Below are 25761 nucleotides of genomic sequence, written 5' to 3' on the forward strand. Positions count from 1 at the left end.
CACATCTTATTGACATTCAAACTGCAACAAGGTTTGCAGTTAAATGAACTACAGATACACCAGAGGAGGAAATACAATTCCTTTCATGGATCAATTTCTGCTGCACTCTCCCTCCTGACTTTCCTTTACAGATCTTGTCCTCTAGAACATCCGTTCAAGCCCAAAATGTGAAAGTCATCCTTTGCATCCAATATAGTCACTTATTCCCTTTAAAACAAAAATATTTCAACTTGCCTGTAATTTTGCCTCTCCTACTTAAGTCTCTTTTGCAGAGCTGGAGTCATCTCCTCCTACACTGACACCATTTACAGCTTTGTATTTAAAACAGTCGGCATGTAAGTCATGATTCTTTTTGCAAAGTATTATCTCCAGACCCTACCAGCAAGCTGCAGGCTTTAAAAAAAACCTCACGAAGAACTCAAAAGCTGTAAAAAAGAAACCCACTCCTTTTCAAAAATTGTGCATGATCTGTGATCAAATTGCAGTCGTACCTTGTGGGGATTTTTTAATATACATATATATTTAAAGCAAAAGAGGGGCAATTTAGTTTAGATATAAGGAAGAAATTTTTTACAATGGAAGTGGGGAGGCCCTGGCACAGGGTACCCAGAGAAGCTGTGGCTGCCCCTGGATCCCTGGAAGTGTCCAAGGCCAGGCTGGATGGGGCTTGGAGCACCCTGGGCTAGTGGAAGGTGTCCCTGCCCATGGCAGAGGGTGGAACCAGACGGGCTTTAACGTTCCTTCCAACCCAGACTATTCCGCCATTCTGTGATTTTCCCCCGCAGAGAGAAGGCTGGTGCACAGTAAGAGCGTGCTGTGGAGTCAGGAATACCCATGCCTGGCTGTGCTGGGAGAGGCAGGGATGCTCCACACTTCTGTGCTGCCACTACAGCCACAGAACAGGTTCTGAAGCCAGTGCTCACAGTTGCTCCATGGTCCCCACTCCGAGGTGGCATGTGGCATCCACCAGCTGGATGCTTATGGGACCACAGGGAAACCTGGGTTTGGGCTCATCCAGAATTCACTGCAGCATCAGAGCACTGGGGCAAGGCAGGCTCAGGATTTCACGGAGCTGTGAGGCCACTTAGGAAATCCCTGGCCAGAGCTGCGGTGCTGAGGGTGATGAATAAAACCAGGCACCTCTAGACGCAAACTCTGCAGTAGCTGTAGCACAACAGGGTATCCAAGGCAGCTGAATCTGAGCTGGCACTTGTCTGAGATGCTCTTCTGAGCATCTTTTTTAGTTTCTCCTTCTCTCACTCACAGCCACACTGGTACTTTTGCACTCTAGAGACTTTCACTCAGCAATTAAACATTTCAAGGGCCAGGAGCTGGACTTTGATGATCTTTGTGAATCCCTTCCACTCAGGATATTCTAAACAGCAATTAACATCCAGCAACAGTCCCAGAGCAGAAAACCAGGGACAAAGCATGGTGGGGCAGCAGCGTGTTCCACGTCACATCCCAGCTGTTCAGGGAGAGTGGTGCAGTTGTACCCGCCCTTCTGCAAGGTAAATCCCCCCACATTTTTGAAAACACATTTAACAGAGCTGATCCTTAACCACAGACTTCATTTTGCACCCGGATCATTTGAACAAGTACCACCCCAAGTTTGTACATGACAATGTTATCAAGCCCCAGCTGCAGGTGCGTCAGTCCCGTGCTTCACTGCAGTTTCAGTCCTCAGTCACGGCCTCCTCTGCTGTCTGACATTCCCAAGGCACCCTCACTGTCTCTCAGAACAGCAGCCACAGCTTCACTGCTTTGCTTCATCCCACCTCTCTCCCTTCTGCTCCAGACAGGCAGCTCAGCAATCCTGCTCCACTTGGCACATTCTTCTTCCTTCACTGCTTGAAATGAAGGAGTTTCTGTCACTGTCACACTTGGACCTCTGCACGACCACACCCTGGGCAGCACTCACAGGTTTATATGTACAGCTCCCCCCAGCTCTAAGAGGTATTTTCCTGCCTTATTTGCTGGTGCCTTCACTGAAAGGCAAGAGGGAGCTGGAAAGCTGGTGCCAGCAGGATGCCAAATATATTCTTTCTTACACAGGAGAAGGAACAGAAACATACCACCAGCAGCTTGGATGCTGTCAAACCACACTCAGTGCATATTTTGGGGAGGGATAAAGATGGCTACAGCTCCCTTCTGTAGTTAAACAGGCCTAGCCTGCTCTCTAAGGAGCTCACTCGACTTTGGACCTTCTCTTTGGGTCAGCCTTCCAGCTGATCTCACCTGTAAACCAATGTTTTTATTTCAAATCTTAAAACTGGGAGCAGAGGCAGGGTAAAGGTGCCCTACTCATGCTCTCCTAATCCAGAAAAAAATGTACAAGCAGCAAAAATGAAGTAGCATGAAAATTATCCCCACATCAACTCTGTCAGCTGAGCCTCAAACCTGTGTTGAAGAGATCCAGTCAGGACTGACCACACTGAAGTGCAAGGATAGGGACCTGCAGATTACCACCCCTGACTCTGACATTTGTGCCCACCTCAGGCAGCCCAGGATAAGGAATTCTTAGCACAAATGAAAAGAGAGAATAGACATCTGTTGTTTGGGAAATCTGTTCTGAGATGGAAGATGGAGAGTAACAGCAAAGCTCTGAAGCAATACACATTGTTTCACAGATTTCCTTGTCAAGACATCTTGTGAGAGGTGTGAACATAACAAAGTGTCATCATTCCTCCAAGCTGAATCCACACAAATCATTGCCCTCAGCTCCAGATATAGGTTTCTAGAGCAAGCAGATAAACCAATCTCGCAGCCCACCAGAGCATTTTCTCCCACTACAAAAACAATCCAATTACCTTCACAGGGATGTCTGCTAAATACTCATGAAAAGGCTCACAGGTACACGACCTTCACGACTGAGGAATGTAGAAGCAGCCAAAGCAGAAAATCACAGAAGTAACAGTAGCTGCATAAATCATATTGTTTCTCCCCTCCCCATCTAAAATCCAGACCATAGAAAAAGTATCACTGACCTCTCAGTCCTGAAATATAAATAGAAATATTTATTTGAAACCACCTTTAAAAAGTGCTCACCTTATTTCAGGGATTGTTTGTCAAATGGGGAGAGAGGCATTTGACTTGGTAAATTTTTCCTCCTTCAAACTCTGTTTTGTCACTCCATGTAATACACACATACATATGGAAATATGTAAAGTAGTGCATAAACAAGCCCGTGAGGTTTTCCCTGCCATGGCTTGAGATCTGTGCTGCTGATCTTTGAGAGGACAACTCACCTTAGGTTTTTCCACCTGTTTGATTGCCTTGGTCAGGTCGCTGGAGTTCTCGGCTGACGACGTTCCCGGTGTCCTGGCTCCGTCTGTGGACTCCAAGCCAGGAAGCAGCGCTTGAGAACAGCTGCAGTGGGGCTCCTTCACCTTCTGACCTGAGATCAGATAGGTCTTTAAACCTACAGGGAATAGAAATGAACAGTCAGAACTGCAGAAAGACAGAGAGAACACTCCTTTGGGCTTCTCAAACACAGTGACTACCAAAGCACTGCCAAGGCTTGGGAATTCAGCATGCAAAAAAGATAGTGGGAAAAATGACCAGGAATATGAATATATTCTGTGTAAAGTGGTGGCAAATAGGGTTACCCACATCTGCTGTTCCATACACAAGAGGCGACTCAGACACACAGCAACATGTACTCTATTCCATTTTCACTCATGTACTTCTGAAAAACACAGCTAAGATCTTATGCATTTGCTTCTAAGTCATAATTCGAGCTTTCACATTAACTCTTTACTTCTGGAAAGGATCTGCAGCCTGGTTTTCACTGATATCTGTATTAATATTCTACTTCTGAAAAACCAGCATGTACTCCTTCACTTGCCAGAGAGATGTCGTGAACATAGCGCTGGTAGCACATTGAGAAAGGAAATGGCATTTAAGTGCTAGAAATTCTGATGGGTTCTCATAGTTAGTGCAGACTTCACATTTTTAAAGAACAAAATCAATCTCCCTCTCTCGCACGTACACCCACACACGCCCTCTGCAACTGGTGTATGAATTGAAGCATAATTGGAAAGCAGATCCAATATTAAAGGCCAGGCTGGTAAATAGCAGGTTGTATCAAGCTGAGCTGTATCAAAAACCTGTTCAAAAAATGAAAGATCAGAATTTCATTTAACATATCACTTCTTTTACTTCCTTGAACTTCGCGCTGTGGTGTTCTGGGCTATTTCTAGACACAAAGCCTGAGAAAGAGCTCTTAATCACTGCTTTCTGAATTCACAGGAGTTCATTTGATTGCCATTGGATGGGCAATGTCCTGTTCAGCACGGAGGGGCACCGATGTCCCCCAGAAAGGGCAGAGGGCACCAGTGTGCAGAAGGGGAAAGCACTCGTTTTGCTGTGGTGCCAGAGCCCACATTCTCAGGGGACACTGCCCCAAACTCTCCCTGCCTCAGGCTCCTGGGATGGCTGCTGGGTCCTATCTGGGTCAGCTCTGCATCCCCTCCCTGCCCCTGACACTTGGCTCCCAGTGCAGCCAGACATGGCTGTCACAGCCATCGACCCATTCAATTGGCTCCATCCACAGGGTGAACGCTGGAAATAAATGTGTCAAGTTGCAGCCTGTGGAAGAGGGCAGGTTCCTGCTCCCTGTGATAAGGTCACTCTCTCATAACCTCCTTCACAGACAGAAGATCATATTCCATAAACCTTGGTTTAGGTCTGTAATAAACAACACAGACTGTACTTGGCCGAAACCTTTCCAATAAAAATATTCAGGCACACTAAGAGCAACTTTGCAGTTTCTCTCTTTATTCCACTCGTAGCTTCAGCTCTTGAACACTACAAGCACCACAGAAAGCCACATCCATTCCCACCATGTCCCCCTCGGGCTCCAAAGCTGCTGGGAAAGCTCTGCTGCTCTCACACAGAGCTCCAAACTCGGGCGCACTCGCTGGCATCTCGGAAATGTTACGCCATAGCCAATCTTTATTTTTATATCATTTATAGTAGTGCTCAGATTTTATTTGGCAGTGCTGCTTAATAAAATCCTGACTGCTGCTGGCTTCCAGATGTCGGGCTCTCTCCTTCAAACTTCTGCTGATGGGAGCTGTTGTTTGAGGAATTCACCCCAATCAGTTCACAATTATATGTTTACTGTGGTAAAGGCTAGAGCATTAACTGACTACTCCTGTTTTTAAAAGCTACCTTAAAGCAACAGGAGTTAATCTCCCTACTCCTATTATTCCTCCAATTTTTTTCCTAAACAAACATCTTTTCTTCGTTATCATACTTTTGAAAAGGCACTTTTTGTGTCTTACTGTGCTGTGCAGCAAAATTATTTTGTCAATCTTGTTGCATGCAGTAAAATTATCTCCAGTTTGAGCTCCACACCGAGGAAAAGTGGGAAAGGCTATGGCACACCAGACACTGAAAATGGATTTGGGAAAGCAGAATCCAGCCTTGTCCCAGCCTGAAGCATCAGCTCCTTGACCCCCACCCAACCTTGTCCTCTCCATCCCTGGCAAACCCACCAGCCCACAGCACACATCAACAGCACCCACTTTGTCCCCCAGGCTTTAAAGGTGGCTAAAACGCTTGGCTGTTGGCACCAAGGACTCTAAAAACCTCTTTATTCCCTCCTTGTGCTCCCCAGCCCCACCACAGCCCTGCATAAGGAGTGTTACTCAGAAGGGGTAATTTGAATTGGGACAGAGAAAAGCCAATATGCTGCACATGTTTTGTATGGAGCCAACAGGAGAGCAAGGAGGAAAAAAAGGTTATTTCTGTAAAGTTTTGGAAAATGAAGAGGTGTAAAAACCTTTCATCTTTACAAAACTTTACTAACGTGGCCTAGCTAATACTTTGTTATTAAATCCTTATGATGGGAAAACTCAATTTGCTTCAGTATTCCTTGGAACTCTGTGACACTTCACAAAGCACCTCCTACGCTGAGTCTGAAATATTTCGGTATAAAAAAGGGTCATTAATCGAGTAGAACCGTACTGGTGTAATGAAAATGCATCATTTGAGAACACTGTTCTTCCTCCTTCGACATCTCCAGGGAATTAATACAATCAACACTGTCATTTTCCACACAAGCAGCGTAGGGAATGAAAACCATCCACATCAGCACGTTTAAATCAATTAAGTAACATGACAATAAGGAATGAATAAATAGAGGAGCTGCTATTTTATGTGAAAATGCAATTTTTGGTGTGTGTTGCTGCGCAACGAAGTAACTCAAGACATGGCAATGAAGAAAGTGATACGAGGTGCTTGTAGTGCTATTTATAAAGGCCAAGATCAATCTTGTACTCGCTTCCTTCCCCGATATTTATCCAAAATAAATGCTAAAGCACAACCTCCAAGTGCCTGATAGCAAATCTGTCCTCTGGCAAGCTTTAACCTGCAGTTCTGCTTTTTCCAGAGGTGGCTCTGGGAAGCAAAGACAGGGAACAGGCTACAACAACCCCAATAAACCAACTTAACACAGCAGTATTTTCTGCCCTGGGAAAAAAATGAGCTCTCTCATGTTTCTCTGAGGAACACAAACCATTCCCTTCACTGGTCTTCAAGGTCTGAAATTCTGTAAGCATTATAAAGAGTAATAGCTCCTGCACACTGAGCCAATACATTCAGTGCTTGAATTCATCTACTTTGAATACTGACATGGCAGTGTTTGTAAAGGGTATTTTTGACAAAATAATAACAGATGAGATCTTCATAGAACTACTGTGGAATTTTAGAAGGATTAGTGAGTTTCTGTCTTTGGCTCCTTTCTTCAGACTGCCTTTCTTTGATCTGTGGCATTTCTCCGAGCTTATAAAAACACAAAACCACCCCGACCACTAAAAACCACTCCTAATAACAACAAAAAAATCATACCCATGTGCTCATACACAAATTATTTTCTGTATGCACAAAAATAAACAAGAGTTATTATAAATAAGGCTGTGTATAAACATCCCAGGCTTCCCCCAGGTTCTGGTGGCGTGAGAAAAGCCAGTGGCTGCAGAGCAAAGGGAAATTCAGGAGCACAGGGAAAGGCTGGAGCTCCCTGCTGCCCATCCCCAGGGACACCCAGATGAGCCCCTGGAGTGACCCCCCCCATCTCCAGCTGTGCCTGCAGAGGAAAACCATCTCAGGTAATTTGCGGGAAGTTCCTTGCTGGGCAGGAACAGGGAAAGGGAGAGGAAAGATGTTCTGACCCTTCAAGTCCTTAATTCAGTCATTTATTCCTTCCTTTCAGCTCACTTATCCTCACAACTTCAGGTCAGAAGTTGCTGTTATTCCAACCTAATCCAATTTTTACATTAGGAGAGGATGTCCCTCCATGCATCTGTTAAGGACAGGACATCTTTTCCTACAGGAGATGAGGGATTAACACAGATACTGATAAGGAATTCTTTGACAAGTTTCAATTTTTGATGCTTCACCTATCTGGAACTAAAACTTTTTACCCCTCTATTGAAAGCAGACAGGAAAATTTCTTTCTCTCAAGCAAACATTTTTATACTTCTCACATCTCTATGTAAGGAAATTCAAATTCTTTTGAAACCCTTTTCAGCACTGATTTGAAGAGACGCCAAAAAACAATGGCAATATTTCAGTCATGGCCTTACTGACTCGTTTAATCAAAATATAACCCCACTTTTCTTATATATCCCCATTCCTCCCTCCATGGATCACTTCACCTTTTTAGTTGCAGTATGTGCAGTTTAACAGGTAAGCATCCTTTTCTGATTAAGTGCTTGCCAGTACACAGCCCTCTGTGCTAGGACACAGCAATACTCCTCATACTGATGTAATAAAATCCAAATTATATTGATTATAACCCCTTTTACCAAATAGCTTTATATTAATGCTCCTCTTTCACTGTTTAACTTTCCACCATTTCCCTTGCAGTCTCCACGCTTTAACCATTTAATCATAATCTCAGGACTGGTTTGAGCTCCTTTCTGAACTGATGGGTAACTCCTTTCTGGGTTGTGCTTCTCTGCAGTCCATCAGCTTTTTGCTTTCTCTTTTTAGAAAGACAATAAGAAGTTTTCTCCACACCTTTTAAAGACATTTTTGCACTTTACCAAAAACCTGGGAGTGAAATACTGATATTCAGGCACTGCTACTCTAGGGAAAGGAAACACAGACCTATGGTGAGGTTTCCTCACACAATAAAAGGTGCTGCTACACAATTTCATTAGACTGACTTCCTCTGTAAAATAAATTATTAACTGTGATTTCTGGAACGTAACATGACTGGCAAATAATAACTAAAAAAATCCCACCAATGCATTTACTTCTAATTGCAGTCTTTTTTTTGGAATCTCACTTTTCTGTGTTGGTTGGTTTCTTTTTTTTCCTTGTTAAAGCTCAAATGATTTTTCAGGCACTCACCTAATGACCATGCAAGAAATAATATAGCACATACCACCAGTCCAGGAGCTTTAGTATCCTTTGGGTCCAAGCTGCTGCTGAATCTAAAGATGATTTTCAGCAGCAAATGTTCTCCCTCATTCTTAAAGTTCAACAGTTGCCAAATCTGTATTTATGAGGACTGTTTTCTCACTTTATTAAAGACACTTTGCACAGGGAGTTCACACAAACTTCTTCCTTCCTCTCAGCACAACACTCTCATCTACTGAATTGGGAACTGGGATTTTACACCACAAGAAAAAACCCTGTTGTCTTGTCACAACAGACCCTACACCAAAGTTCCTCTCCAGCTCTCGTGAAGCCCCTTTAGGCACTGAAGGTGCAAAATACACAATACAGATCAACTGAGACATCTTCAAAGAGGCACCCAGCACCCAAGGTGAAAGTAATGCCAAGGTGTGTGGAACTATAAATGTAACTAGGGGTCATTATTTATATAAAAAACCTTTTTTTCCATGTTCTGCAACCTTTATTTATCAAAAGATTGTTACACTTCTTAAATAACTTCAGAAAGTCTTCCCCCTTGAAGCTGCAAATAATTTCATCATTATCTACTTGTGTAGGCAGAAATCAAGAGAGAAGCAAAAGCTCAGAGGAATGTCCTTACCTGGGCACCAACATCTGGTCAATACAAGCCTGGGCCTCTGATATCCCAGCAAAACACCTTTCAGTCAACAGAACTGTCACAGCTCTGAGACTGGAGACAATGAAGGTCAACTGTAACCTTTTGGCTTTTAGAAATATCCACAGGTAAAGGCCTGTAGGTGCATTTTTAATTTCAAGGAAGCGACTACATCGTAATTAGGCTTTCTGGAGAGAAAGCTGGAGCGTGTCAACAACAGGGGAAAACAGTAATAATAATAAAATTTATCAATTTCTGCTTGAACCTCTGCAGCAGCCCAGAACTTGTGGGACTGTGCAGTGCCCCAGGCTGTGCTAAGAGGCCACTCCCAGTGCTCACAAAACGTTCCTCTCTGAAGGGCAGGTGATCCAACTGAACAGAGGACAGGGCAGAGCTTCCACGGCCAAACTTTGCACGTTCCCTCCACAACATCACGCCCAGGATGCAGTTACTAAGCTGATGTGCAATACAAGAGCAACAGCTTTTCCAGCCAGTTTACAAAGATGCTCCAAGAAAACAACTGCCCAATCCTGGCTGCCAGCTGTGCCCGATGGGCTGTGCCAAACGAGGTTTATCTGATTTCCTGATGGAACTACCAGCAGCTGTGCTTCAACACCACAAGGCACAGCACCCAAACCAGGCTGGGCTCCCTCACTCCTCAGGAAAGCTCAGAGAGAAAGGAAGCAGTACTGAACGGCGTATCTTTACCTGCAAAGCTGTCAGAGCTTCCAGCCCAGGTACCCAAGGGAAGCTGCTTTTGCTTACTTCTGACCACAAACCTGCAGTTGTCTCATTTTTACTTTTCTACACCTTCACCTTTTTCACCACTTTCCCAGATAAATTAAACGGGTTTTTTTACAGAGAGGAGTCAAACGTTTCCACGATCACATGGCAAATGCACATTTATTTACCCCCAGCTGGGTTGCTTAGCCTGCAGAAAAGGAGGCTCGGGGGGACCTTCTCACTCTCTACAACTCCGTGACAGGAGGGTGCAGCCAGATGGGGGCCAGGCTCTGCCTCCAGGGAACAAGGGACAGGACAAGGAGAATGGCCTCAAGCTGTGCCAGGGAGGTTTACTTTGGGAAACAGGGAAAATTTCTTCCGAGAAAAGATTGGCAACCTGAGCCCTGCCAGTCAAAGCCAGCAGATTTCTTCACACACAATTAATGAAGACTTTTATGTTAATTCTTATAACCCCATAAAATGCTTACCAATTTCTACTCCTTCTGCACAATGTATGGGGTGTGTGTAACATCACACACAGCAGCTCACTGAACACATCAATATCATCAAATACACCCTGAAGACCCCCCCATCCTCCTAGCCATTCTTGAAAAACAGTTAGGGAAGTACCAGTAAAGGCAAACACAATGCATCCAACTGCTCTAATGAAGGCTGTGCAGAATGACATGAAAAAAAAGTTGTTTTGTTTTGGTTTTTTTTTTTTTAAATTTTAAAGCCCTAAAAATACTTCTCAGAATCACACATGAATTCCAGCTTTTTATCTCCAGATCTTTCAGCGATAAAGCTGGAAGCCAGAATTCCACCACCATCTTTTATACCAACAGGCTTTGTGTCACTCACACTGCAGGACTGCACAAAAGGACACAGGATGACCCTATAAAAAATTAAATTTATTTTCCCCAACCTGCAAAGCAATTAAACAAGTCCCACACTCTAACCCACAGAAACCACCTCCAGCTCAGTGCAAACAAAAGCACATAACTCAAAACACCTGGATTCCAAACAAGCCTACCTGGAAAAGCACTTGGAATGTATGGAGCAACATTTCCTGTGGCTAAAATGAGAAAGAGAATTTCTGAGCCAACTTGCTATCTTAGGTCTCTGGAAAGCAGAAACAATGATAATAAGAAACAGAACTTTATAGACTGGAAAGACAAAAGAAATTCAAAAAAACTAAAACCCCAAACCTATCGTCATAATCTCCAGGGAAGAGCTGCAAAGAGCCAGAGAAACCAGAGGCATCTTCTGTGTTATGGAAAACTGCTGTTTTCCTTATGCCTCCTTTGTTTAGCAAAATACTTATTTTTGATCTTTTGATCATCTAACAGACAACAGTGGGTTTGGAAAATGCTGATCAACAACACATGTGTAATTTTGGTATTCAACATCTGCCAGTTTTAAGTGGGGAACCCCGGACCCAAACCCACAATTTACATTTATAGCTAAGCTGCAGAAAGGAAGTTGCAGGCTGGTGGTCCATCCTTCTTCAGTCTCTTTTTATCTTCTTCTCTTCACCTGGGTAAGATAAAATAACCCAGCCAAAGTAAAAACACAGGAGAAAAAGGCCTGAGAAAACCCAGCACAGACATGCAGCTCAAACACACTTGTCCAGCTGCCACTGCTGGCTCAGGAATATATATATATATATATATATATATATATATTTTTTTTTTTTTTTTAAACTCTCCTGGCAGATGAAAGACAGGCTGAAGAGTGAGACTGATCCCTACCCTGGGCTTTATCCCTGCCCTTATTTACGTTCAGCTCTACCAGCTCTGCTGGTGCCCAAGTGCCTCTGACCACGACCTGGGAGCAAACAGCAGATGAGCCCGTTCTCTTCAATGACTCTGGGTTTTTAATTCATTTTTTCACCTCAGTACAGCTTACAGCTTGTCACCTTAATAGCAGAGAAAAGCAGGTTTAAGGAAAGGTAAGCCTGGGACTTTGCAGTTTTGCCAGGGGCAACAGTGTGCTCTGCAAGGGAAGCTTGAAGTCCAGCAAATTTACTAACATGCTGCAAAGAAGAGATTCTCTCTATCCTAAGGGTTCCTCACAAAACCTAGGAGATATACGATGTTCCTACATTTAAAGCTAAAAAGAGGCCCTAATTCCAGCTCTAGGATATCGGGGATTAACTGGTAAAGATACTGTCTGGCTTTTATTGACACTGCTCAACCCTCCTGTAAACTCTCCTGCAGTCTTGGTCACGAAAACAAATTCCATGATGCAATCCCACGCCTGAAAAGGCATCTGATATTATTTTATTGACATTATTTTTCACATTTATTGACAGTCCCTTTGCCCTCTGTGTTAATTTTAACACCTGGAAAAGAATAAGCATGATAAGAGAAACTGAAATGTTTGAACAATGCAAGTGCCAAAGCACAACTGACCCAAGCACATGAGGGCATGGCACTTGCAGGGGGTTCCAAACACTTCAAAAATTATGATATTCCTCCCACAGAATACCTTTTCTGAAAATATAAATAATAATGAATTAGAAATTGAACCTAATAAAGAATACAGCCCACTTAAAATTCACCATTTGCTTCACTGCTGGATTGGGAATGAGGTGCCAGTGCTGAGGAAACTGCAGAGGTGGAAGAGCAGAACCAAGGAGCAGCAGGGATGGAGATCAAGAGCCTCAGCCCCAGTGCAGCCACTCTCCAGCACTGCCCAGCTCCTCGCTGCACCCACTGCAAACTGGGAGCTGTGGGATGGAGAGGTCCAGCCTGTGGGTGTGGCTGCAGTGATGTAAAGCAGATGTAAATACACTTTAGACATACCACGTGCCTGTTTTGGCAGGCTCAGGACTCTGTTCTTCAAGGAAAATTATAAGGTCACAACACTGTAAAATCTTTTGAAGACATTACAGAGAGTCTTTTTCTTCCAGTTTCTTGTTCAGGATGCAAATGTGGGTTTGGAGTTTTTTCTCCCCCCTCATACTTGACAGGAAGGTACCTCAGAGTCCAAAACCAGACGGCCAAGGCCATAACCAACCCCAACACCTCCACAATTTCAAACACAAGACCACAGATCAGCCCCTGGAACTCCTCTGTAACACAAATCCATTACATACATCCCTGTCCATACATGAAATTCCTGCTGCATGACAACAGCATGGAAGTCAGCAGGATGACAGAGGAAGCCTTTGGGAATAGCTTCCCATATAGCCCCTTCAATCCAAGCTTTTGGGCAGGATCTGTCTATGTTTCCCTGGTGAATTTGCACACATGGGAAGTTCTGACATTCCACATCGCCCAAAGAGTGCAGCAATCCTTTGGGATATGCAGAATATACTTCCAAAACTTCCTCTGATTATAAACAAAAAAGCATTTCCAACGTAAAACTACTGTGGGAGGGAAACGAGCAATCTGAAAACGGCACAGGAGATCTCTCCAAGGCAAGGACTTCAAACACTCTATTTAAACAGCAGCGTTATAAACCAGAGATCAATGGACAGATAAGGATTTCTCAACAAAAATTCCACTGCTCTAGACAGGACAATTATACAAAGCCACAAACATCCCAGAAACACACCATATATATTACATTTTCTTCCCACACAGTAGCTGGCATACCTCAGGCACCATGGATGGCTGCACCAGCCTCTGCTACACACAGGCAGAGTTAAAAAGAAGTCAAAGAGAGGCTCCAGGCGCAAGTTTTCTTAGCTCCAGGCTCTCAAGAACAGGAATTTATTCATTTTAAACCAAAAAGGTGAGGCCAGAGTGAAAGCAGTTAGAAGCTTATTAGAAATCCCACCCAGGAAAATTCCACTTGGGACTAGAGGATGCCACCTATCTTTTTGATTGATATTTCAGAATTGATGAATAACAAACACGCAGGATGGAAGAGAGGATTCCAATAAAAAACAATAGTCTGATGCAACTGGAGCCTGCTCGGCCCATGGTAACTGAGTGAGTTATTGTGGCTCTCTGGACTAACACTTTTTAATAGAATCCAGACTCAATTTAAACAAGACTTTAGAAGCCTGTTTTGTTATAGTGCTGCAATCTCTTTGTGTTGACAGGACTACAATCAGGCAAATTCTTTCCCTCTTGCATAATGCAGGTAGCTGGATGTGACATGCTAAATCAGTGTTTCATCTGGACCACAGCAATCCCACAGGCTGGCAGTGCCCTCATGCTACAGGGATTCGCAGGGAAGTAAAACCCAAATCAGTTAAAATCCATGTGCAAAGCTGGTGGGCTCTGCATGGGGAACACAAGTACATTCCATGCTGTTACCTTGAACAACAATTCATTAGCTTGATTAGCCTTAAGTCATACTCAGAGAACATAAAAGATTTGCCCGTAAGGGATCAAATTAAAAGAAGTAAATCTGCATATCTTAGACAATTCCTGCATAAAAAATACAGGGTTTTTTTACAGTTGTATATGTCATCGTCTCAGTGTTCAAAGTAAAGAAAAAGATCATCTGGGGTTCCCATCCTGTGGGAGTGAGTCCAGAGGAGGTCACCAAGGTGATCAGAGGGATGGAGCCACTCTGCTTTGAAGAAAGCCAGAGGTAATTGGGATTGTTCTGCCTGGGAAAGAGAATCACCTTTGGGGTGATCTAACTGTGGCCTTCCAGGACCTGAAGGGAACCTGCAAGGAAGATGAGAGAGACTCTGGACAAAGGGCTGCGGTGACAGGACAAGGGGGAATGGCTTCCCACTGTCACAGAATTATGTCACAGGATTAGATGGGTCATTGAGAAGAAATTCTTCCCTGTGAGGGTGGGGAGGCCTTGGCACAGGGTGCCCAGAGAAGCTCTGGCTGCCCCTGGATCCCTGGAAGACTCCAAGACCAGGTTGGACGGGGCTTGGAGCAACCTGGGATGGTGGAAGGTGTCCCTGGCCATGGCATATTTGGGGAACAAGATGAGCTTTAAGGTCCCTTCCGACCCAAACCATTCCACGATTTGACAATCATTTTTCCACCTGCCATCAGAGCCTACCAGCACAGTTTGAAGAGTTAACATTTAGATCAAATGCTCTTTAAATGCATTTTATTATTAAATTGGTTAATAATGGTATTTTTTCCCCCATCCAAGCTCTTTGGTCAGAACTGACGAGTTACACAGTGAGCAAGCACAGCTTTGACAGAGCCTGCAAAAAATGTTGCCCATCACACGGGCTGGAGCCAAGCAAGCATATCCCAAGCACACTCGGGAAGCCAGCTCACCCCCCCAGGACTGCTGGCTGCGGGAATCATGCAAGCACCAGGGTATTTATTCAAATTGGCTGCAAGCACCCAGACAAACAGAAATGATGTTGCAGTAGTGAATTCAGTCATTTCACAACTCCCCCAGCGCCCGGCCTTGTGCAATCCAAACAGGCAGTTGTAATTCCAGGTAAGTTGTTATTCATAACTTACGCACCGCTTGTTTACATGTGGTTGACAGTTTTAAATGGTTACTAATTCAGTACTGAAAAATAAAGCTAATGCAAATAAAACTGCTGCAGGAGGCACTTCAGAATAACAATATCTCACAGTGGTATAAACACTGGTGAGGTGGTGAAGAAGAAACTTCCAAGAGCAGCCACCACCTAAGTATGTATCACTATGCAGCTATATTTTAACTGGCAAGCTTCAGCAACTGAGTATTTGCACTGTTTCTAGCTCAAAATAAGATTAATTTCAGAGCCACTGCTCTTTTCAGAACAGCTACTAAGTGTTGTGACTCCCCCAAGCAGAGGATCAGCTTTGCAGTTTATTCCCCTCCTTACGTAAAATACATAAACAAACAATCCCTCCCCAAAATAAAAAACATTTGAAAGTCCAAAAACAAGGTTAAAAAGGAAATATCACCAGAACTATGTTTATTCACACAGTCATAACATTACTAAAATTCCTTCCATTTCCTCAATGTACAACACTGAGGCAACCTCCAGTCCTGACAGCACACATTTGAACCGCCCCTTCCTCTCTGCATGGCAGCCATAGTATCAGACTCAGGTTGGACCCACAACATGGATCTCCTTCACCCAGATGGCACTAAACCCATCCTGGAGATGGATCACGTGTTGCTACACATGGAGCAGCCCTCAAGGCCATGGGGCTGCTGCGATGGCTGGCTGCAAGACAGCACCTGTCACCCTGTGAAAAGGACATTGTGCTCTTGGCTTGGCAGGGTGATGAGAAAGACATGGCCAGCTCTTTACTGGAAGAGTCCTGTCCAACAGCTGATTCACCTTCCAGTGGTTTCCAGCTTGTGATCCTCAGGCTCTGGCTGCTAAGTGTGCCAAAGCACCCATACTCTGAGGACTCAGGAAAGCAGCACAACAAAGAATCATAGAATTGTGGAATGCTTTTGGTTGGAAGGCACATTAAAAACCATCTAGTTCCAGTAGCCTCCTGCCATGAGCAGGGACACCTTCCACTACACCAGTTCCAACCTGGTCTTGATCTTCTAGGACATTTTCTACTGCTCTCTCCCATTGTATCACTGTCCAATGGAGTTCACTGCATCTCTTATTTCTGGAAAAGAACAAGATGGGTAAAAAGGGTGATGACACCCCCCCCGCCCCCCCCCCCCAAAACTGCAAGGACAGAAAACAAATTCTCTGTCACACAAGTAGACAAGTAGCTGTTGAGGGTTTTCAGCCCATCCCTCAAAGCTCCCAGCATAGAGGAGCCAAATACCTGGGTCAGGAGTCATCAGAGCTAACACAGTTATCTCGTGCCAAACCTTAAACCATGTGTGGTGACCACAGGTAAACCTGTGGTCCTGTGCACTCACTTCAAATGCTGGATCACTGTCCAGTTTAGCAACACATACTTCACCAAATAATAGAATGATGGATTATACCATGATTCATGCCCATAAAGTACATAACATAGGTAATGAATTCTTTCATGTATCCAAATGAACACCCGGTGAAACAGATATGGAGATTTGTCACTTGCTACCCAACAGATTTGTTTGATCATCATTACATTGTGTCACTAAATCTATCCAGTGGAAATGACATTAAATAACATGCAGTTAAAGAAACATTCTCCAAATGCACATTTATTGAAATGTTCCATTGGCTCTTTTGAAATGAGTCCACCCCCATACTCCCAGCAGCAGGTCTTTGCCCGGTGCTGATACTCAAACCAGTTTTTAAGAGCAAAGGAGATGCCAGCACCGCCTGACAAGCAAGTAGAAGTCTTTCAAGTGGCATAAAACAGACATGGGTAAAATCATCATTTTTGTTTCTCCAAGGTTTGAATATTGTATAAATCATCTATTATTATTCTCTGCATTTGGACCAGTCTTGGCAGCCTACTTCATACCAGAGCAAGCCCCCAACAACCAGCTCCTCCGTCAGCTCATGGCCCAGATTTGATTTCTTCATCCTTTGCAAAAACATTCTCAGACTTTGTGCTAATAACTAGCTGATTACATTTCAAACCCTCGGGCTAAAAGTTATTACTGGGGAGTGCAGGAATGTGTCTGGAATGCAAAAAACAACAGGGGTGAAAAATCAGTGGGCTCTGAGCTGGTATAAATAGATAGTTCCCTGCAGAAACTCATCTCCTCTCAAAAAACCAAACCCAAAGACAGTGACCCACTATCTCCTCCAGTTAATCTTACTGGACAATTGACTCAGCCATCTCCCAGCCCTTAGGAAGAGGCATCTCCTCTTTACAGAAACACAATATAAATAATGTTTCTGTGTGCTTGCATGCGAGATAGAGAACCACCCTGCGTAATCTGTTGATAAACTCACGTAAGAGACAGTAGTTTCGTGATATACCAAATACTGCATGTCTTGGAAAGAAATGGGGAAAAAGTTATTCTTAGGAAAGCTTTCTCTATGGTTAAATGATACCAAGTTTACTGACAGAAAGTTTCTGGTATGCAAACTTACTTTGATCCAAGCAAATTCCTGCATCACCCTCCACCTGGAAGATCAAGCTGAGTATTAAACCATGAGATCATCACGGAGGTCTGGTCTCTCTTTCCAGACTCTGCAAAGGGGGTTACAGCACTCAGCAAGAGAGCAGCCCTGCAAGGGTTATAAACAGGATTTATGGGATCCGTGGAAATCACGGATCAGTCCCCCCAACTTGATTTTCGGGGTTTTGCGCTGTCCCTGTGTAACTTACATCCCTTCTCATTTAGATGTGGAGTTATTCTTAATCACTTTGAGGTAAAAAAGACACTGGGGAAAGTAAAGATTACAGGTCTCCAGAAGAAGATTGTGGTGAAAACAACCTATTTCTTTGCAGCCTTTAGGCAAAAAAAAAAAAGCCTTAAAAAACAACCTAAAGACTGAAAGTCAAGTGAAAGCACAAAGGAAATACCCCCTTCCCCATCAAACCTTAAAAAAAAAAAAGGCTCTTGGCTATACTTAGCAAAACTGAAAGAAATCCAGCAAAGTCTAAATATTTCCCTAACCTCTGTATCTGCTTCCCTGATAGTGCTGCCATTTGCTGCCACAACTCTGTTAGAACTGGAAGAGACAACTCCACGGCCCAATTCCTTTGTACTTCCACGGAATCACTTGCCTAATGAAGTCTTTCATGGCTTATTTGAAGATTTAAGCATTCAAAAACAAAATTCCTCAATGAAGAATGAAGTATTTTGTGGGATTACTTTTTCCCTGAGGTTAGGGATCAAGGTTTCTCAGAAACATGATGAATCACAGTGGTTTTAGCTTACTCATCTTAAAAAGTGTGGGATTTTTTATCTGATAACAAGCATTCTTTTTTTCAAAAGTATTTGAGACAACTTGTTTGAATGAGAAACAGAATATACTTTTTGTTACCCTCACACTTGTGTAAACTATTTTATGTAAAGGGAGGATTTAATAACCAACTTTTGACATTTTTCAGCATGACCCTGAGATAACCAGTATGAGCTCTTGCTGGTGTAGAAGCAACAGCTTATCTGGAGTACAGCACACCTCAGAGGTGCAAAGGAAAAAAGCAGAAAAAAATTACAGTGCTAAAATCACCAGCATTTGATTTGCAATGTCTTCCCTCAAGGAGACTGAAATTAAAGACACTGATATCGCAGAATGGTTTTAAACAGAGTGCATGACTTACAGGTGAGCTCACAGCTTGGTCAGTACATCTCTTCCCTGTCACCAACATCAAAATTTCAGTCACACAAATCCAGTCTAAGTTTTCACATCACTTTTGTGAACTGTGAGATCTCTGCTCTTCATTGACATTTTGCCCTCCTGAGTGGATTTCTGACTTCATTTCACTTGTCCTGTTGCTCTTACACACTCTCCTCCCTTAACCACCAATACATAGATTAATTTGATGTCAAAATAAAAAGTACCATCCCAAGTTATTAAATCTAAAAAGCTTTATTAACAAACTTGTTTAATTTTAACTCTTCTCATTAAGTAAAGAAATATGCTGTAAAAATAATTTTTAATATAAAGAAAGACATGTTAGTGCTGTGGGTATCATAAGCAAGAGATTTTTCTCCCTTAAAAAGCATCATCATATGATATCTCAGAAACACTAGGAAAATCAGAATGATAAGTATATTATGATACACACAATGGAAGTACACATTGCTAATACAAAGGGGTTTGTTCCACTTGGGACACTTCCCTAGGCTGGAAACCTCTATTCATGGCTCTTAGGAAAATGAAGCTTCAAAATGAAGAGCACTATCTTCCTGCAGAGCACAAAATCCAACCTAAACCAAATTTGTGCTAAACACATAATTCAATGTCTTTCTTCCAGTTAGCTGCCTAGTCCAAGAAAGAACATTTTAATTTTTCATTGATCTGTGCCACTGGAATTTCATGCAAGACTTTGCTTGGGAAACTATAACGGAACTGTATAAACTTAAAACTGAGAAAGGAAATACTTTTCTAATAGTTACTGGAGGGCTCCACGAAGTCACAGCCATCTACCCAAGGTACGACACAACAGCTGGGTGCCCTCTTCACAGAATACAGAGAACATACAGAATGTGGAATTAGTACAGTATTTCCTAGAAAGAATTTCTCATAAAAAGCCTATACAGTAGTTTTAATTTTCTTTTCTTGTTTATAAAGCTGCCACAATGTTAAGGAGCAAGGTCTGGTTTTAAAGGGAGGTGTGCTTTTCATCTTTTCTGTCAGAAGCATAAAAATTGTTTACTTTAGAGGAAAACTGATTATTTGAAGTCTGCTCTCCCATTAGCACCACAGCACAAGCAAAGCATTTGTCTTTTCCTCTGGACCTGGATCATGCACATATCCAGGGAAGCTGCACTTTCTTTCCCAGGCAAACCAGCAAGCACAGAAGCCTGGGGGTAAAAAAGATAATTAAAAAAAAAAAACTAAACTAGCTGTGCTCACTGAAGCCTGAACCCGATCTTGGTGTGAAGCCTGTGCTGCTCCTGCACCTTCTCGATGGCTGGTATCTCCTCAGGCACCCACGGATGTGCCCAGCTGATGAACACACATCCCTGCTGTGCCTGCAGCTGGGCCTCAGACAGGAACCCCCGGGCTGGAAATGAAAACAAAAGATGCTCCTTCCCCTCCCTTGCTCTACTTTTGTGCGTGACCAGATGGATCATCTGCACATCTCCATATCTGCATGTCTTTATTCCTTCTGTTTCATTCTAATGAGAAGAGATGGAGTCCATCCTGTAATTACATTTTGAAGTGTTTTTCCTGAAAAAGAGGGGATAAACCAAAATCTATATTAAGGAACAGCCCAAGTCCTCCCAAAGCAGCTAAAATCCTCTGTGCAATCTGCAGGAAGGAGGCTGATTTTCTCTCCCAGCCTCTCCCACTCTGTTTGCCCCTGCACAAATGAGCCTCAGTGGTTGTGGAGAAACGGGTGGCTCTCAGCTGTCTCCTTGTGGCTGTCTCAGCCTGAAAGCAAGGTTTGAGAGCAAGGTTTGACACTTCACCCTCCTCGTTCTGCTGTGCTTTAGAAAGGTCTGTTTGCTTGAAGCTGATGAGGTGAAGTACTGGGGTCTCTCAGATGGAGTTTTTGCCACCAGGTGCTGCACACAGGTTTGTTCTGGCTCCTTGCCATGCAGAGTGAGAGCTCCTCCGTTTGCAAATCTCAGTCTGAGTAAGATGACAACTTTATGTCACCACTGAGTTCACAGCCAATACCAGACTGGGAGGGGTCAGGACACGAGAACAAACTGGGAGCAGTCAACAGAACAACAGACCAGGCTGCTCTTCAGAGAGACCTCAGCACTGAGAGCATGCCAGTGAGCACTCAAAACAACACTTGGAAAACCATCTCCAGTTTTGGGCTCCCCAGAGATGCAGCTGATGCAGTGGGGTGACACCACAGAGGACCATCACGATGATCAGGTGGCTGAAGCACCCGATGTGTGAGGACAGAGCTGGGCTTTGGGAGTTTTGAGAGGAAGAAGGCAGGAGAAGAGCCAGGCTCTCCACAGAGGAGCACAGCAACAGGACAGGATATGATGAGGACAAGTTACAGTGAGAGAGATGCCTAAAACCCAGTTCTAAACCTCTTTTGAGCCCAAGTTTGGACAAGACACCTTCAGAGGTCCCTCAACAACCTGCATTGTGCTGTTGAACCAAACCAAATGGAAATCAAATGGCTGCCATATGGAAAACTACAGGTAAAGTTTTGCCTCAAAGATCTGCTGTGTGCCTGTCTGGTTTACATTGTCACTGATGCACCAGAACACATAGGCAGGAAAAAGCTGTCCAAGTTTTTGTCATATTTGACTTTGAAATTCCACTTCATGCCCTAATTTTCACACAGAAAGGGTGTATTAGGTGAATTTTTTGAATTCAGGTAAATATGAATTCCTATCTTTTTCAGTTGAGATTTCAACATTTTTCCTTCAACATTCTTATTACTATTTCTTCAGAAACAACAAGTAGGTTAGAAATCAGAAATTTGCACTCTGTTCTGAGGAATTTCCACGGTAACCTCACATGGCCTTGGAAAATACTGACCACATATATTGAGATTGTATTTATGCACCATCAAAGAGATGCCTGTGTGGGGCAAGACCTCCTGATTCACAGTGATAAATCCAATTTTCGGTCCTGTTGTTGAAAGGAGAAAGACCCAAGAGGTGAACTGGTTCACCTGACTCAAAGCATGAAGGTTACAGCTGAGAAGTACCCATGTGAAATGCCAAAGGAGTTATTTTTATCCCTCCCTCTCATTTAAATTTAAAGCAGGACAGCAGAACTGATACTGTGAGGTGCTAATGTTGTTGAAATGCAATGGGAATCAATAGCTTTTCCAGGAAGAGAGAGCTTGGAAAGGAGATGAGCAGTTTAAAGTCTGCTTCACCTCTGCCAGCAGATACTCAAAACCCAAATTATGTCCAACAGCTCACTTTTGCCAAATACACTAATTTTTGTCTCATCATCTAACAAGTCCTTAGCTTGCACACTCTCAACAGCCCTTCCGATTTAACATAATGAATAAAAAATACGCAGCATATTGAATTTTAAAAAAATCTGGGAACAGCTCTGCCATGAAGATTTGATCCCTCCTGCACAGGAGGCAGAACGTACTCACATAGCCACCCACCTCCTAGCTCAGGAGAACACAAAGCTCTTACCAAGTGTTGCACTCCACGTTTCCAGGCTGGAGGAGAGGCCAGACCACAATTTAATGAAACATGGCTCCGATTCTCACTCTCCATACATGCCTCTGGGAACTTCCCACTAGAGCTATACATCACAGCCTTTTTTTTTTGGTGAGCTAATTAATTATTGTGTTTGAATTGGCTTCCTCTAGAAACTTGCAAAATTCTTGTGTGTTGGGGAAGAGAAAAAAAAAAGGAAGGAGAAAATGCAAACGGTGAAGTCATATACAGCTTCCACGGCAAAATCCTTTTGAATTCCAATTCAATTGGAATATAGCAGCCTTGGAAATGATGGTTCTAAACCACAAACAAGCGAGGGAATGTTTAGTAACCCCAAGCAAAAATCCCCTGGCCTCTGCAGCAGCACAGCTCAAGCCTGCAGCTCTCCATCTATTTATAGACCTGGGGCACATATCACTACAATAGCTGATTGTGCTTTGCAGCTGTTTTGTATATCTAGAAGGGCAGGAAAGAACAGACTGCACTTTGATCTTGCCCTTTTTTGGAGCAAAAACAACAACAAAAAAAGGCCATTAGGAAGGACTCAATATTTTGGAATCACAAGGGTCCATGCTCCCAAAGCCACAGCTTACACTCGGCGTGGAGGACTCCCAGCACATGTCCAATTGTTTACTGGGATTATAAATCCGGGCTGCAGTCAATATTTATTCTAGAAGCACGCAAACTATTTCACCTCGCATGAAAACATATGTCAAACCTAATTATAGGAGTCGTTACTCCCCAGAGCATCTGTTAAGTGATACACGCATGAAATTAAGATTCAACCTGAATGCAACTGCATCATAAATTAGCACTTTGCCTTTCTGGGGAGATTAAAGAAATTAAGTATTTACTCAAGATAACATTGTGTGATAAGAATCAACTACGTACAACCTGTAAAACATGTTGGGATTAAAACTTTATAAATTATACAAATGTATTGGAGCTAATGCTGCTAAAGACAGAAATATGTATGATTTACAGAAGTCAAATCAGTGATCCCTACACCTCGGGAAGTGAGCTGGTCCTTCCCGAGCTCTGATCTACAGGGAGGATCTACAGGAAAACTCTCACCTCCAGCATTCAAACAGTTGGATGATGGGCAGTACTATGAGGAGAAAAATCTAATTTTTTTAGCACTAAAAAGGGAACAAGCCTAAAGCAAGTACCCTAAGTACCTGACTGTACCATATCCAGAATACCCGAAGAATATTTCTAATCAATTACTGATGAATTTACAAACTGCAATAAAATGGGAAATGAGATTTAAAAGTGCTACTTCCAGTTACTACCTAAATGAGTTTGAGTAGTTTGTTTCCAAACAGCCACGTGGACTAAAGTATGTGAATATGCTTAAAACACAGCAAGAGAGTCTGTAGAAGGGATTTAAAAAAGCAACATTAGAAAAAAATAGAAGGTAAAAAGTGCTTGTGGTGAGCTAAGAGAAGTGAAAGGCTGAGAGAACTGGGATTGTTCCGTCTAGAGAAGAGAAGGCTCTTGAGTGACCTAATTGCCCCTTCCAGTACCTGAAGGGAACCTGCAAGGAAGATGAGAGAGACTTTGGACAAGGACCTGGAGTGACAGAACAAGGGGGAATGGCTTCCCACTGCCACAGAAGGGCAGGGTTAGATGGGTCATTGAGAAGAAATCCTTCCCTGGGAGGGTGGGGAGGCCCTGGCACAGGGTGCCCAGAGCAGCTGTGGCTGCCCCTGGATCCCTGGCAGTGTCCAAAGCCAGGCTGGACAGAGTTTGGAGCAACCTGGAATAGTGGAAAAGAGTGGAACAAGATGAGCTCTGAGGTCCCTTCCAACCCAACCATTCCATGATTCTGTGGTTCTAGGATGATCATACCTGGGTATCTCCCTACTGCACAGCAGCTGCAGGGCAACCTTGCTCTTCCACAGCTCTCAAATGTTGATTCTGGAAGGTCAGGGAGAGCAAATAAATTACAGAATCAGGGAGATGGAAAAGTAGCAGTAGGCTGCAAGAAATGCAGCCAATCAAATGGGGGAGAGAACAAATCTAAGAGGAAAGTTGGCAAGATCAGCCTTTTGTTAAATGCTAAATAGCCTCTGAATTATCTGTATTGCATCATCACACAGCACATTTGATCATTCTGAACAAAGCTTTTAGACTTTTAAGTATCTAAGATGGGACATTAAACAGTACTCTCTAAACCTCTTTTTAAAGAAAATATTTAGGTATATTCCTATCCTGAATACAGATTCATTTCTGCTGTGGGCTGTATATCTCTATCTTGTTTATTTAAACCAGAATTCACAGGGATGAAGAGTTCTTTGTTTCATTTTTAGAGCACTTGGGATAATGTTCTTGATTTTCATTAACACTATTGTATAATTATATATTAGATTTGAAACTAATATATGAATGAATAACTTACTAAATTAATTATTAATATTGAGGTAGTAAGAAAAATGTTATTATATCACCCCGAGCAGGGGTATGGGAGTGCAAGGGCAACTCTTTATTGTTAAATGTATAACCATGTTTCACACAAATTACAAAAAACAATAAATTAAATAAAAACCAGTAAGAGAAAGCATGAGCTGACAAAGACAGCAGGGGTGTCTACAGGGCTGTGATAATGAACACTTGAACCACTGACAAAGTTATTAACCTGGCCCAAGCAAACTACATTTCAGAACAGGAATACTCTGAAAGGTTCCAGTGTGTTCACATCCTGCAGGGCAATCCAAGACTGAATTTTTGCATTTCAAACTCATTATTTTAAGAGATGGAAAAGCTGAAATTTAGAAGATCACTCACATTATTCTCCTTCAGAAAACTTTTGGTAAAAACCTGTTTTCCATACAAAATATAAGCAGATTTAGCTACAATTACAAGTGGGATCACCAATACCTGTTACCACAGTAACTTCTCAACAGAGGGGTGCCTTCCTATAATATTATTTCTACAGTAAAACATGTTAAACATTAAGTTCAAATGTCAGGTTGGCTCAGCCTGAGCTAAACTTTAGCTCTGCGTAGTTTACAGCTCTTGTGCAATGTCACAGCACTAAAAGCCTTCATTTTCATGCCCACATGGAAGCCATCCAGCCCTCCTGACACAGAATGGACAGGAAAGTTGTTCATTACTGCTGAACACAACAACTGTGCTAAAAACAACACTGGGCTCTTCCTTAAATCCACAAGAATGGGAATTCTAGAGGAGAGTCCCTTGACTGAGGCCGTGGGACAAGGTTCTCCAAGACACAAGGTATAATAAATACCCTGCTCTTGCAAAACACAAGTGCTAAAGATCAAGTTCCAAAGAGAAGAAGAACCAAACTCCACTATATTCGAGTGAGATGTCTGAGATAAGTTAATTCCAGTATCTCTGAGGGGCAACACACAAATCCCTCCAAAGCAGCTTCCCAGGGAGTGCTGCTCGGGCCAGAGCCAAGCAGAAACCCCGTACCTCAA

The 25761-nt window shown here is 43.0% G+C and overlaps 1 protein-coding gene across 2 annotated transcripts in view; it reads right to left on the reverse strand.

Annotated features, from left to right (window-relative positions):
- ADCY9 (adenylate cyclase 9) overlaps positions 1–25761 on the reverse strand; it is an 84084-nt gene that overhangs the window by 35250 nt on the left and 23073 nt on the right. For both annotated transcript variants that reach the window (XM_042037711.1, XM_042037710.1), the window contains exon 2: positions 3249–3421. In XM_042037711.1, the coding sequence (XP_041893645.1) occupies positions 3249–3421 (173 nt within the window). The remainder of the gene's footprint in view (positions 1–3248; positions 3422–25761) is intronic.

Source organism: Corvus kubaryi, unplaced genomic scaffold (genome assembly GCF_017639235.1).
Source record: "Corvus kubaryi isolate FWS band 111438036 unplaced genomic scaffold, C.kubaryi_AGA036_p1.0 37387, whole genome shotgun sequence".
In the NCBI taxonomy this organism is placed as follows: domain Eukaryota; kingdom Metazoa; phylum Chordata; class Aves; order Passeriformes; family Corvidae; genus Corvus; species Corvus kubaryi.